The sequence below is a fragment of the Bos mutus genome, chromosome 1 (genome assembly GCF_027580195.1).
Source record: "Bos mutus isolate GX-2022 chromosome 1, NWIPB_WYAK_1.1, whole genome shotgun sequence".
Lineage (NCBI taxonomy): Eukaryota > Metazoa > Chordata > Mammalia > Artiodactyla > Bovidae > Bos > Bos mutus.
This window is the reverse complement of record NC_091617.1, coordinates 9029406-9042809: the sequence shown is the minus strand read 5'-3', so window position 1 is coordinate 9042809 and position 13404 is coordinate 9029406. Positions and strand designations below refer to the sequence as shown.

Below are 13404 nucleotides of genomic sequence, written 5' to 3'. Positions count from 1 at the left end.
CCAATAAAATATTTGTAAGACTCGGGTAAGTCAAGAATGAATATTCTCAGAAAATTTTCTTGGACTTTTGCAATTAAGAGATCTTAAAGAGATGGAAATACCAGATCACCTGACCCGCCTCTCGAGAAGCCTGTATGCAGGTCAGAAAGCAACAGTTAGAACTGGACATGGAACAACAGACTGGTTCCAAATCAGGAAAGGAGTACATCAAGGCTGTATATTGTCACCCTGCTTATTTAACTTATATGCAGAGTACATCATGAGAAATGCTGGTATGGAGGAAGCACAAGCTGGAATCAAGATTGCCAGGAGAAATATCAATAACTTCAGATATGCGGATGACACCATCCTTACAGCAGAAAGTGAAGAACTAAAAAGCCTCTTGATGAAAGTGAAAGAGGAGAGTGAAAAAGTTGGCTTAAAATTCACCATTCCGAAAACTAAGATCATGGCATCTGGTCCCATCACTTCATGGCAAATAGATGGAAACAATGGAAACAGTGACAGACTTTATTTTCTTGGGCTCCAAAATCACTGCAGATGGTGACTGCAGCCATGAAATTAAAAGATGCTTGCTTCTTGGAAGAAAAATTATGACCAACCTAGACAGCATATTAAAAATCAGAGACATTACTTTGCCAATAAAGGTCCATCTAGTCAAAGCTATGGTTTTTCCAGGAGTCATGTATGGATGTGAGAGATGGACTATAAAGAAAGCTGAGTGCCAAAGAATTGATGCTTTTGAACTGTGCTGTTGGAGAAGACTCTTAAGAGTCCCTTGGACTGCAAGGAGATCCAACCAGTCAATCTTAAAGGAAATCAGTCTTGAATATTCATTGGAAGGACTGATGTTGGAGCCGAAACTCCAATACTTTGGCCACCTGATGCGAAGAACTGACTCACTGGAAAAACCCTGATGCTGGGAAAGATTGAAGGTGGGAGGAGAAGGGGATGACAGAGGATGAGATGATTGGATGGCATCACTGACTCCACGGACGTGAGTTTGAGTGAACTCTGGAAATTGGTGATGGACAGGGAGGCCTGGTGTGCTGCAGTCCATGGGGTCACAAAGAGTTGGACAGGACTGAGAGAATGAACTGAACTGAACTGAAACAAAAGTATCCATCTAACTGCCTATAAAATTAACTACCAATTGTTTAAAAGCAAGCAACAGTCCCTAACTCTGAAATCCAGAGCCAACTAAAGGCACAAGCTTTTCAGACTGGGCTTAAACCATGGCCAGTATTTAAGAACAATATTTGCAGATATATGAAAGCAGAACAGATTTCAGAATACTATATATCTGTTGAGGAAATTTTAAATAATAAAGTTTTAAAATAAAGTTTCTCAACTTAGATAAACTATGTGACCATTATAAAACTATTCAGAAATTAAAAAAACAAGACTTTCTTAATTTTCAAATTCCAGCTAATATAGTTGACACAAATTTTCAAACTTTCATGGTATAAATTATTACTCATTCTTTTTATGGGGGAAAAAGTATAATTTCAAGGGTGATGGGAGATTTATGTATGTATTTAAAACACATATTGGCTCCTCTTTCTGATTCTCATGATTAACCAACAACTATTTCAGATACTACAAATTGTCAACTATATTTCAGAAGGCAGTCTCTTAAGTGATGAGACAAAATATTTTCTTTGCTAGACACTCTAAAAATAAAAGGAAAACCAAGATGTAAGATGATCAAACTTGAACTAAGCTTTTAACTACTTAAAGAGAACCAAGGGTTCAGAAAGAAATAATGCAGAAAATGAAACCAAGAGTAGTTTTTGAGAAACCAGGATATTTTAGACATTTCCTTAAGACAGAACCATGTACAACATGTCAAACTATGAGGATGCAATTTAAATAAACCTTGAAGTGCTGGTAAAATGCCTGCTCTGTGTGTGTGTGTGTGTGTGTGTGTGCACGCTCAGTTGTGTCTGACTCTTTGTGACTCCAGGGACTATAGTCCACCAAGCACCTCTGTCCATGGAATTTTCCAGGCAAGAATACTGGAGTGGGTTGCCATTGCCTCCTCCAGGGGATCTTCCCCATCCAGGGATCAAACCTGCATCTCTGCAGTCTTCTGCATTGGCAGGCAGGTTCTTTTCCACTAGCACCACCTGTTAAGCCCATGCCCATATCAGGCATACTTAAAAAAATAGAACAAAATACCTCACCACTTAGCTGTCATTGAAAATGGCATTGGCATGTAGATTCTTTACCATTGCACCAACTGAGAAGCCCCAAAATGTCTGAAGGTGAAGTGAAAGTCGCTCAGTTGTGTCTGACTCTTTTGCAATCCCATGGACTGTAGTCCATGGAATTCTCCAGGCCAGAATACTGGAGTGAGTAGCCCTTCCCTTCTCCAGGGGATTGGGATCTTCCTGACTCAGGAATTGAACCGGGGTCTCCTGCACTGCTGGCGGATTCTTTACCAGCTGAGCTACCAAAAGCCCAGAAGTCAATCACAAACGCCCTGAGAAAATCTGAAATAGAGACAAAACATCCTGCATTAAACTTTCCCCTCATCTGCTAACAAGAATTAATCGACTGTCTGGGTCAGCATTTCACATGTTACATTTCTGAGATGACTAAGCAAACCAGCAACGGAGGTTACGTTTTAAGGTTTCTTAAAAAGCATAAACAATTTAACAATGGCAATAAACCCTGAGGATATTTTAAGCAAAGTCTTTTTCTCTTCTCCAGGAAAAGAAAAACAAACTTAAGCTAAAATATTTTTCTCTTCATTGGCTATTTATGAAGGCAATAAATACAACTAAGAACATACACACAAAAAATACTCCCAAGAAGCTGAATACTTCCCATCTGTATCCTTTTACAGCACCACCCAGAAAATTCACAAAGATACAAATTTGACCTTTGTCCAGGCTCATGAAAGTGAAGTGAAATATTCAAATGGCAAATACAGACATGGAAAGGAATTTCTTGGGAACTGGGTGGGTCTACTTCCTACCTTGTTTATTTAAGAAAGTCTTCCCTATTCATTATCTTTGTCCAGGATGTCTGGAATGGCCCTGTTGACTAATTACTCAGTCCCAAGTTCCAGGGACTTGCACTGTTTAAAGGTAACTCTACCTTAAGGTAGCTTTTGCTTCTACTGTTTGAGCCATCTAGTCACATGGTCACCCTCTGAGAATTCCCTCCCCGCATACTTCACTGAACAAGTATGCAGTGATTCCAAAATTACAGTTTTGTCACAAATGTACTCTCTTGAAACTGGAGCCTTTCACAATTCCTCACACCAACAGAAATACACAAGCTGCCTTACTATTCAATCATCTTATCAATTAGCCAAGAATCTGCCCTGCACAAAACAACTACAGGGTTTTAAAATTTAGTTCACTTTTATTGGATTGAAATTTTCTGGATTCCATGGTGTAAGAGCAAAACATTAAAAACAACCCTGAGAAAACCCTGGTAAAACACAAAGTTAATCATAATGACCTCAATTAGATTTTCAGTGCCTGTCAAGTTAGTAGCATATAGTGATATTGGCTTAAAGCCCTTGAAGTTGAAAAGTACAATTCCTTAAGAGAGTAGAAATAATAGAATTTTAATTTTTTTCTTAAAGGGCCAATTTTGATCCTAGTTCACACTAATGTAAAAGGCAAGTATTAGCAGTAAAATGGCAAAAAAAAAAAAAGAAGCAAACTGCAAAAAGCCAAATTATAATGAAATTTTCATTTTGATGGTCGCTCAATTTCACTCCAACACACAATGTCTTCTCTTCAAATTTCACTATCTTGATCAAAGAAAATCATTTCTAAGCACCTTCAACTGAAAATGTCCCAGTCAATCAGAGGATTGATGAAATATTTCAAGAACAGGCATTGTTTTCCCTGGGTCAACTGAATGTCTGAAATAAAGAGTAGCAAATGAAGTTACTGACAGCATTTCATATCCTTTTCACAATAAAATGTTTTAGAAAGACTGAAAGAGTAAATCTTATTTAAAAGGCTTAATTTTTTTTTGTAGACTTGTAGTTAGGTGTTATTCACAACTTTTTTAAACATAAGAGAAGCTAGCTGTCAAGAGTCAAACATAATTATCACTACAGTATAAAATTCCCAGAGTCTTCCTTTAGAAAATTTGTCAAGTATTTAGTAAACACTAGATGTAAGGCACTGCAGTGAGTTATGAAACAAATTACAGAAATAGTTTGTGATCAAGTTTAACATTAACTTCTCTGCCCCACTATTCTATTTTTAATATCTAACCACCAAAGTACATCCTTGTTCCTGGTTATGGTTTTACACCAAAGTGAATAAATAGTTCTTTCCTCCAGATATCTAAGTTTACATTTGGGTCAGAGAACTTTCCTGATAGTACCACATAAAATATCACATTCATGGCAGATTTCCACCTAGCATTCACCGATGATATCCTTGCCCAACTTAATTTTTTCCAAGTTTTCTACTACTTTGTATTCTTCCATCGCTATTTATTCTGTCTACCCCTCATTATACCGTAAACTCCCGTGAGGGCAGGGACCTCAAAAATACTGGTTAAATGAAGGAGTGAATTTTCCTTTTCTGGCTGTGCTCATAAAAACCTAAGTTTCTATGCATGAAAATACACTAGTAACTTCTCTATAAAATCTGATTTTAATTTTAAGTTGCTCATTCATCTAATATGTATCAGAATAAATTATTCCTAGAATGGTTAGTCTACATATTTGCAAGTTTCTGTGGAAGTTTCTTAAAAACTCATCACTTACATCTTCAAACCAAAACACTGCAATGACAACACTATTCGCCTAAAAAAATAACAAGAAATTAAGAGTTTCAGCATGAGAAATATTAGCTCTCAAATACAGCTTTTCCTATAAGTTTTTATGTTAGTCACTGAAGAGTTAAGCAAAGATTTCAAAAAGTTTGTATCAGTTTTAAAGGCTCAATCTCCAAAGTAGATAAGGATTTTTTTTGAAAGATGAAAAAAATCAATATGTTTACTACAGCAGTTATCTATCTTTATCATGTGTGCCTATTAATTCCATTACAAAACAAAACAATAATTGTGCTTTTGAAGAGCCGTCCCATTGATAAGAACAAATACAAAAAGTCCTTTTTTGGACTAACCAAACCTCAACCAGGACTACTATTTTCTTCATTTTTGACGAAAGTAAAGACTACGTTGTCCTGTTAATTTCATCGTAATCCAGTCATATGCAGACGGGAGAAACAACAAATGAGTTAGTGGTCACTTGAGGGTAAGAGGTCAGGCCTAAAGTAGACAAATGTATCTCAAGGGTAACCTCTTGTCTGTATTCCCATAAAATGTCACTCTGGGGTCAAAATATATCAATCTTTTAAGCTTTGAAATTTAACAAATCAGCAAGAGTAACAACACATTTTCTTCACTTTATGCAAATGACTTTTCCTGATAGAATATAGATTTCTTATTCTTATAAGCATCCTTCCCAAGAATACTGGAGTAGGGGGATTTTCCCAACTCAGGAATCAAACCAGGGTCTCCTGGATTGCAGGCAGATTCTTTACCAGCTGAGCTACCAGGGAAGCAAGGATGAAAAGTAATTTACCAGTCTTGATCACCAAGGATACCTTAAACATTCTTTAGTAAGGATACAGTGTAGATTTCTATGGAAGCAAAATGAAAACATAGGAACATACTATTAGATTCTCCATGGAAGAGACTCAAGCAAAGAACAATTTCGTATCAATAAAATAAATCATTAAAAAATTTTTTTCTTGATCAAATTTCTCAGCTAAATGCCATCTCAACTAGGGAGGAAAAAATAAATCGTGAGAGAAAGACCACCTGGAAACGAGAAGATACAAACACCGGGGTTCATCACTAATAAGACCTTAAGAATTCTACTATTTGCTCATCTATAAAACAAGCTTGTTGTTCTTTTCCCTTTTCTGAAAAGTTCACCTTGCTTACTCTCTCCCCCTGCTCACAGACCCTGTTTATGTGGTTGTGGTACTTTCATTCCTTACTGTATCTACTCTTGAGAAGCATGTTTATTTCAAACATAGCTACAATAACTGCATAGTCCTACTTGAACCCACTTTTTTGGTCCAGCGGGGCAGTGATAAAAGAAATACATGAATTGTAGTGACAAGAAAAAAAAAACCATATAAACTCATTTGGACTTCACTTATTGATTCTTCAATACGTTGATCATACCCTAACCACAGTATCACCAATTTGGGGTATCCTTAAATATCTTCAGCCTAATTTTGAAACTGGGATTGCAAACCTTTCATTTTATAATGAGCAGAGTGTGCTGATTTAAAAAGTATGCTTTTAATTAAGCAGTAGGTCACTACTAAGTTTTATAGTAGATCACTATAGAATTTATCATCATTTAGCTATTAATATCCGGAGAAGGCAATGGCACCCCACTCCAGTACTCTTGCCTGGAAAATCCCATGGACAGGGAAGCCTGGTAGGCTGCAGTCCATGGTGTCGCTAAGAGTCGGACACGACTGGAGCGACTTCACTTTCACTTTTCACTTTCATGCACTGGAGAAGGAAATGGCACCCCACTCCAGTGGTCTTGCCTGGAGAATCTGAGGGACGGGGGAGCCTGGTGGGCTGCGGTCTATGGGGTCACACAGAGTCGGACACGACTGAAGCGACTTAGCAGGCTTCCCTGGGGGCTCAGAAAGTAAAGACTCTGCCTGCAATGCAGGCGGGTTTGACTGCCTGGGTCGGGAAGATCCCCTGGAGACGGGAACGTCTACCCACTTCACTCTTCTTGCCAGGAGAATTTCGTGGACCAAGGAGCCTTGTGGGCTACAGTCCATGAGGTCACAAAGAGTCGGACAAGACCGAGTGACAAAGATAGAGAAATATTAACATAATTCATTTTATTTTGAAAGTTGGTTTCTTCCAGAAGTGTTGCCATCTCAGGCAGTCTTGCTTTTAGGTTTCCTTGTCCTCTGGTGAAAATTATTTAAAGCTTCCAGTCTAGGTAGGACCAAAATTCTTTTGCTAGCATCTGATATCTTCCTTAGCCAAACTGGTTTATTCATTTTCTAGAGAAGGTTATGCTGAGAATTAAACCAAGTTATTCAAAGCTCTCTGCACACAGCGGACAGTCAACTAACAGCTGAGTTAATAATCAAGCCAGAATATAAACTCACTCAATTTCAGACATGTGTAGCTAGCTGCCAGGGTGCACACATTTAAAGTAGGTCTTACTCATTTGTGTAACAACTGCTTATGTTTTTTACATATTTCTGTACTGTTCAAGTTTTTCTGTAAGCATGAATTGTTTTAGGGCTTTTCAAAAAAGCCAACTAAAACACAAAATAAATATGAATATTTAATAAGTTTGTATATGTTTTAATTTTATTTGTGATACAAATTTTATCTCCAATGTCTTTTTTAAAATTTAAATCAAATTAATTCATTCTTCTCATGAACAAAGTGCCAAGTTCCTATACAGTCTTAACTGGTTGGTAAGTGCATTGGTCAGTAGGTGAAACATCATATAAAATTTTTTTAACTTTCAACAATATATAGGACTAAATGTATTTATTTTACATCATCATCAACATCATAAACAATAATTGTAACTAACATGTGCTTATAAGATGCCATCATGTTATATATTAACTCTTTAACTATAAACATTAACGCTTTCACTGTTTCAAGCATTTTACGTACATATTAACTCAATCTTCAACAACCGTAAGTATTATCCCCATTTTGCAGAGGAACAAACTGAAGTATGAGTTAGCTCACAATCAATAGCTTGACCAATGTGGAATGCTGCCTTCCTAGGAAACATGAAAAACTCCACTACTAAGTTTCTGACCTGACATCCTACTGGTTATCAAAATCAAGGCTATAAATGTAGGAACGATTACACTACTTTCCATAGAGCTGGCTTTTAAAAGCCTCTCATTTTGCTCATTTCAACCACTATCTTCTTCCATAAAATACTATAATCCTAGAAATGCTCAAGCTAAATCTGTATTTCATGCTTCATCCAAATGTAGCCACACAAAATAAGTCTAAGTAAAACAGCCTCTTAGTTCCCATCTCAGCTAAGAATACATACATGAAACTGAATCCTCTGTACCCCATTCTAACTATTCAGAATCCCTTTTTCATAGATCTATTAGTTCATAAACACATCCAGGCTGTTTTTTTTTCCTAATGAATTACTTTATTCCTAGAGCAGTCCATTCGAATCCAGTTTATGGTACATGTCTACTTCTAAAAAGGTAACAGTAAGCATATCTATTCACCTTTAACCTGAAGAGGAAAATTCATGAGATCTTTTTTCAAAGGAAAACATCAGTGTCTTCACCGAAATGGTTGTTTCTTAAAGCATCCACATTAAACTGAAGAAATAGTTACATAACATTTTCCCCTTCATCCTGGTTTTCATTTCCAAATTCAGTTTGAGGATTCAGGTACTATCTGCTTTCCTTTTACTAACAAATACAAGGAAAATGAAGAAATATACATTTTTCTGGCTTAAGCTTGCTACTCATTCAGGAGGGCGGGGGGTCTGTTCATTCCATCACTTTGGCCTCCTCCGCCTGCCAGCCTGTCTTCCTCCAGCCACTGAAGAGGGTGTATCTGGATACGAACCATTAAGTCACAGGGTGACAGCGTCCCCAAGGATTTGCAGAAGCTGGTGTGAGTATCAATTCCCACCCCATCCATATGGAAGAATGTATAGAGGAATACTTCCACAAGTATGTGAGGTCCTACTATGAAAAGAAAACCATTTCATAGTCAAGTGGAACATGAAGGTAGAAAAGCACCAGGAAAAGAATCAAAAAACAAAAGAAACATTTTCCCCATGCTCCTTGCTGCTGCCCAGTGAATCAGTTTTTTCATCGGGTACCCACTTCTTCAGTCAAGGTTCTAATGAAGATGCTGCATCAGAGCTCTTGGCCCCTCAATCCTTATTTGGAATTTGCTATTCCTCTCCAGGGCCTCCCTCGTGGCTCAGGAGTAAAGAATCTGCCTGCCAAGGCAGGAGACCTGGGTTCGATCCCTGGGTCAGGAAGAGCCCGGGGAGAAGGAGATGGCAACCCACTGCAGTACTCTTGCCTGAGAAATCCCCTGGACAGAGGAGCCTGGTGTGCTACAGTCCATGGGGTGGCAAAGAGTCGGACATGATTTAGCGTCTGAGCAGGCACTCCTCTCCAGAGTGTATCCTACACCTTTGCCATCCATCTCACCATCTGTCACAGTTCATGAGCACACATGTAGGATGATTTGTTTATCCTCTGTCTTGCCCACTAGACTGGAAGCTTCCTGAAGCAAGTGATGGTTTTTGTTCACCAGGCTATCTTCAGAGGTACAGACCAGAACTTGGCCCCAAGAGACTCAACTTAAAATGGCCCTAATGAATAAATAGGGACACAAGGAAAATTAAATCCCACACTGGCTCTGCCCACATCCTCAGGGGTATGTGCTCGCAAGACAGGTATGTAAACAGATACTATAAATGCAAAGACTTAAACTCCCTTCCCCAAACCTAAGATACAAATCTGGCTGGAAAGGAATCATTAGGAAATTCTCGAGGATTATCTCATCCCATGGTTCCTTTATTCCTTATATACAGATGTTTATACTGTTAATATTTTACTCAGTATACCACTTAATCAGTACTTTCCTCTTGGTACTTAACATTTTCTGTTTTCTTTTATAATCATGTGCCTGTCTTATTTACTCTGCAAACTTCCTGGGAACAGGAGAATACAGTATGCAAGTCAAAGTAAACCTTACATCCTAGAGCTTTATTTATAAAGTACATGTATAAGGTTTACCTTTGCATTTGTAACTGATACAACTAGGCAGAGATTAGAGAACTATAAAGTAATACATATCCCCACCTAGATCAAATGTGCAGAAAGAGACTGTAGATTTCTACTGAATTTTACCATACTCTTCAATGGTAGTTTAACAGCCACAGGAAAAGTATGTAATAGCTCTGCTTATTTCAAGAATGACTGACACCTTCATCTTCATACAAATATCTGCACAGAAGTCTCTAGTACATCATAAACATAAAACACCATAAACATAAAACAGAGGCCCTCTAGCAAAAGGGAGAAAGCCTTTTTCATGAGGATTACCTCCGCATTTTTCTTTTTTTTCTTTTCCATATGGTTTATTACAAGGTATTGAACATAATTCCCTGTGCTACACTGTAGGACCTGTTATTTATCCATCCGGGTATATAAGAGGTTGCACCTGCCAGTCCCAAACTCCCAATCCAATCCCCACCTTCCCCTTAACCCTTAGCAATCACATCTGTTCTCTATGTATAGTCTGTCTTATTTTCCTTCAGACCAATGGACCACATCCTTTCTTTTCAATCATTCCTAATTTAACCTTGTGATCTATTTAGTTGTATGTTTCTCTTTATTTCCCCAGTCAGAACCAGGGATCATTATTCTGTCTGGAGTACTTCTCTGCAGTACTAATGGCCTCCCAAGTGCCCATCAGGTACCTCTGCTCAACAGGGTGACAAGACAGCTGCTTGGGTGCCCTATGGTTATCACGGCTTCCCACTGGTCAGCCAGAAATGGTGACTCCTTATAGCTCACCATCAAATCTGAGCTTCACGACTGTGACCCCAGGCATCCACCATTAGGGCTGTTCTGACCAGTGTGAGTAGGTATCTATAATCTCTGAATTAGCACCACAATCAAAGCAGATACTTGTGAATTAGGTTAAACCCCACAATACTGGAAAATAAAATTTAAGAGGAAGCCAGTTGAAATAAATGTCAGGGCCTTTTTAACTCATACTCTGTCACTGTACCAGGGAAAATCATCAGCTCCGGTAATGATGCTTTTCCCAGAGGCCGAGCCCGCCCCCCATCCCGTGATCATTGCCCTTATTCATTTCTTGTCTCAAGTCATCTGCAGCAGACCTATTTTTTAAGCCCTACAAAAGACAGTCAAGTCATAATTAACATCTTTTCAGTGGACAGTGACTTAGCTCCAGAAATCCCCTCAAACCTCATCAGAGTGAACTGCCTACCTTAACGCTTTGCAAAATGAATTAATATGCATCTCACCTCCACCCTTTGAAGGAGGTGACAGTAACCAGTGAAAATGTCCAAAAAGATGGAAGAGCAAAAACTGTAATCAAACAGGCTGAAAAAGAAATCTGAATCATATTTGCCTCTTTCACACACAAAAATATACTGCTCAAAAAACTTAAACATCTACTTTTTGACAAAAGCTTATAAAGGCTTTTAATTACTTAATTTGTGTCTTTCAACGTGTAATAAAACAATGAGAAAACAAATAACTGTAGGAGTAAATTTTAAGTAATGGAAAAAGCCTAGCTCCCTTAATTAAATGCATTTTTTAAAACCGAATAACCAAATTCTTCAACTCTTAAAACAATCTGCCTTAACGAGCCCCGAGGTGATTCTTGAGCCACTCATAGGTAAAAGAAGAGGAAAAAGTTCAATGACCTTGTAAATTAGGGACTAAAACGCTGTCCGGGTGTGAGAGTCAGTACGGTCTCAGTGGAATTACAGGAAAACATCTGTCCAGAAATTGTTTTTTGGGGGGAAATTACCATGAGGAAGGGGAAAAGTTGGAGGTAAAAACGGGAAGGAGGTGACGAATGGTAAAATACCGAATGGGAACCCAAACGATGCAAAATTACGACCTTTTTTGCCCCAGCTGTCAAGCAAACAACTTCTAAGCATCTTCAGATAAAAAGGAAAACAGTGATTTGGCACAGGCGTCAGCTGAATGTTGGGAGAGTTGGATGAATGGGGCAGACTTGTTATATACACCTAGTGGTGGGTGGATTTCCCAGGCTGCAGCCTCCACAGCTTTTCTTTGCTGCACTGCAGAGGCGCCATCTTCTCCGTCTTAATCTTCGCTCAATTTCCAGCCTTTTATCTGCACCCTAAAAAAAAAAATGACCCCGAGGACCCTCCCCAGCAGCCCGCGCCCCCCGGGGGGAACTAAATCACAGTGCCCAGCGCTGCCAGGGAAGTGGCCGCGCCTCGATCTGACAAACGCCTCCTTTGATGCACAGGAGGGGAGAACTCGTGCAGCCCCGCCACCCGCCCCTGCCCTTTCCAGACGCACGCCGCACTCTCCGCGTATTTTTCCCCCAAGGACTTTGCAACCGAGAAAAGAATGAGCCAGCCTGGGAGGTGATGGGGGGAAGGAGGGAAGATGAGGGGTTCCGAGACGCCGCCAGCGCGTCCCTCAGCAGCGCCCCAGCCCCCTCCGGGACGGACTCGCAGCGCGGGGAAGGGAGTCAGGCGGGACGCTCGGTGGCGCACAGACCACCGCGCCCCGGGGCTGGCGAGGGCGGAGTGTCGCGGCTTTTGTTCCCGGGGATCTTCTCCCTCTCCGGGTGAATCCGAGGGTGCGCGCGAACGCCCTAGATGTCTAGGCTTGGAGAACGTGCGAGGTGGTTGTGGGTCTCCGACCCCTCCCATCTCTCGCAACTTAACACAAAAGGGAGACGCCGAGAGGCACAAAGTTTGCCCGCGGAGGGTGGTGCGCGACCCTCCTTGGGGTCGCCCTCGGGAGCCTCCGCGAAGAGGAAGGAGGAAGAGGTCTGGCGAGGAAGGGGTGGTGGGGATGCGAAAGGAAGGTGAAACAGGGCGGAAAAGGCCAAGGGAAGCGAAGGGGTGGGGTGGGGGTGCCCAGCTTCCCCGAGCCGTCCCGACTCCTCCTCCCCGGGGCCCGAGAGAAAAGAAAGGGCAGCGATTAAGAGCTGGGGACAGAATACAGGGACTCTTGCGTTTTCGGTTTTCCCCACGTGTTCTCTCGCCCCCCACCGCCCCATCTTCCATCTGGATGTCTCTTGCCTCCCCCGGCCCCTGGCCCCGAGGAAAGGAGTGAATCAGGATCTGAGCCTAAGAGAGCCTCCTCCTCGACTCGCGCCCCTCAAGACTGGCGCGGACCCCGGGGCCCGACGCCTCGCCGGATCCCTCTGCGCCGGCCGGAGCGCGCGTCTCCGGGGCAGGGCTGGGCCGGAGGCAGAGATGCGCAGGGCGCCCGCAAGCGGGGGCGTAGGGCGCAGAGCCGAGAGAGGGGCCCCTCGATCGCTCCCCCCCCCCAACCGCCCCGCTTCTCTGGATGAAAGAGGGAGCAGGTCCCCTCCATCCTCCACCCCCCTCCACCGTCACCCCATTCCGAGGCGCGGCACTCACCTCCAGCGCCCGAGCCGTCCAGGCGGCCAGCAGGACCAGTGCCAAGGCGGGCAGCATCGCGACCCTGCGCGGGGCACCGAGCGAGCTGCCGTGCGAGGAGGATCCGCCGCGCCCTTGCTCTGTCTGTGTCGCCGCCGCCGCCGCCGTCTCCGGTGGCCCCGCGCTCTGCTGCTCTGGGTGCTCGCTCTCCTACTGCTGCCGAGGAAACTGACGGAGCGGCGGCGCGGCGGCGGGGC

At 41.7% G+C, this 13404-nt stretch overlaps 1 protein-coding gene across 1 annotated transcript in view; it reads right to left on the bottom strand.

Annotated features, from left to right (window-relative positions):
- The window catches only part of APP (amyloid beta precursor protein), a 312665-nt gene extending 299292 nt beyond the window's left edge, over positions 1-13373 (bottom strand). Inside the window, 1 exon segment of the mRNA XM_070367423.1 lies at positions 13169-13373. Coding sequence (XP_070223524.1) covers positions 13169-13225 — 57 coding nt within the window. The 5' untranslated portion in view covers positions 13226-13373.
- Between the last annotated feature and the right edge of the window lie 31 nt (positions 13374-13404).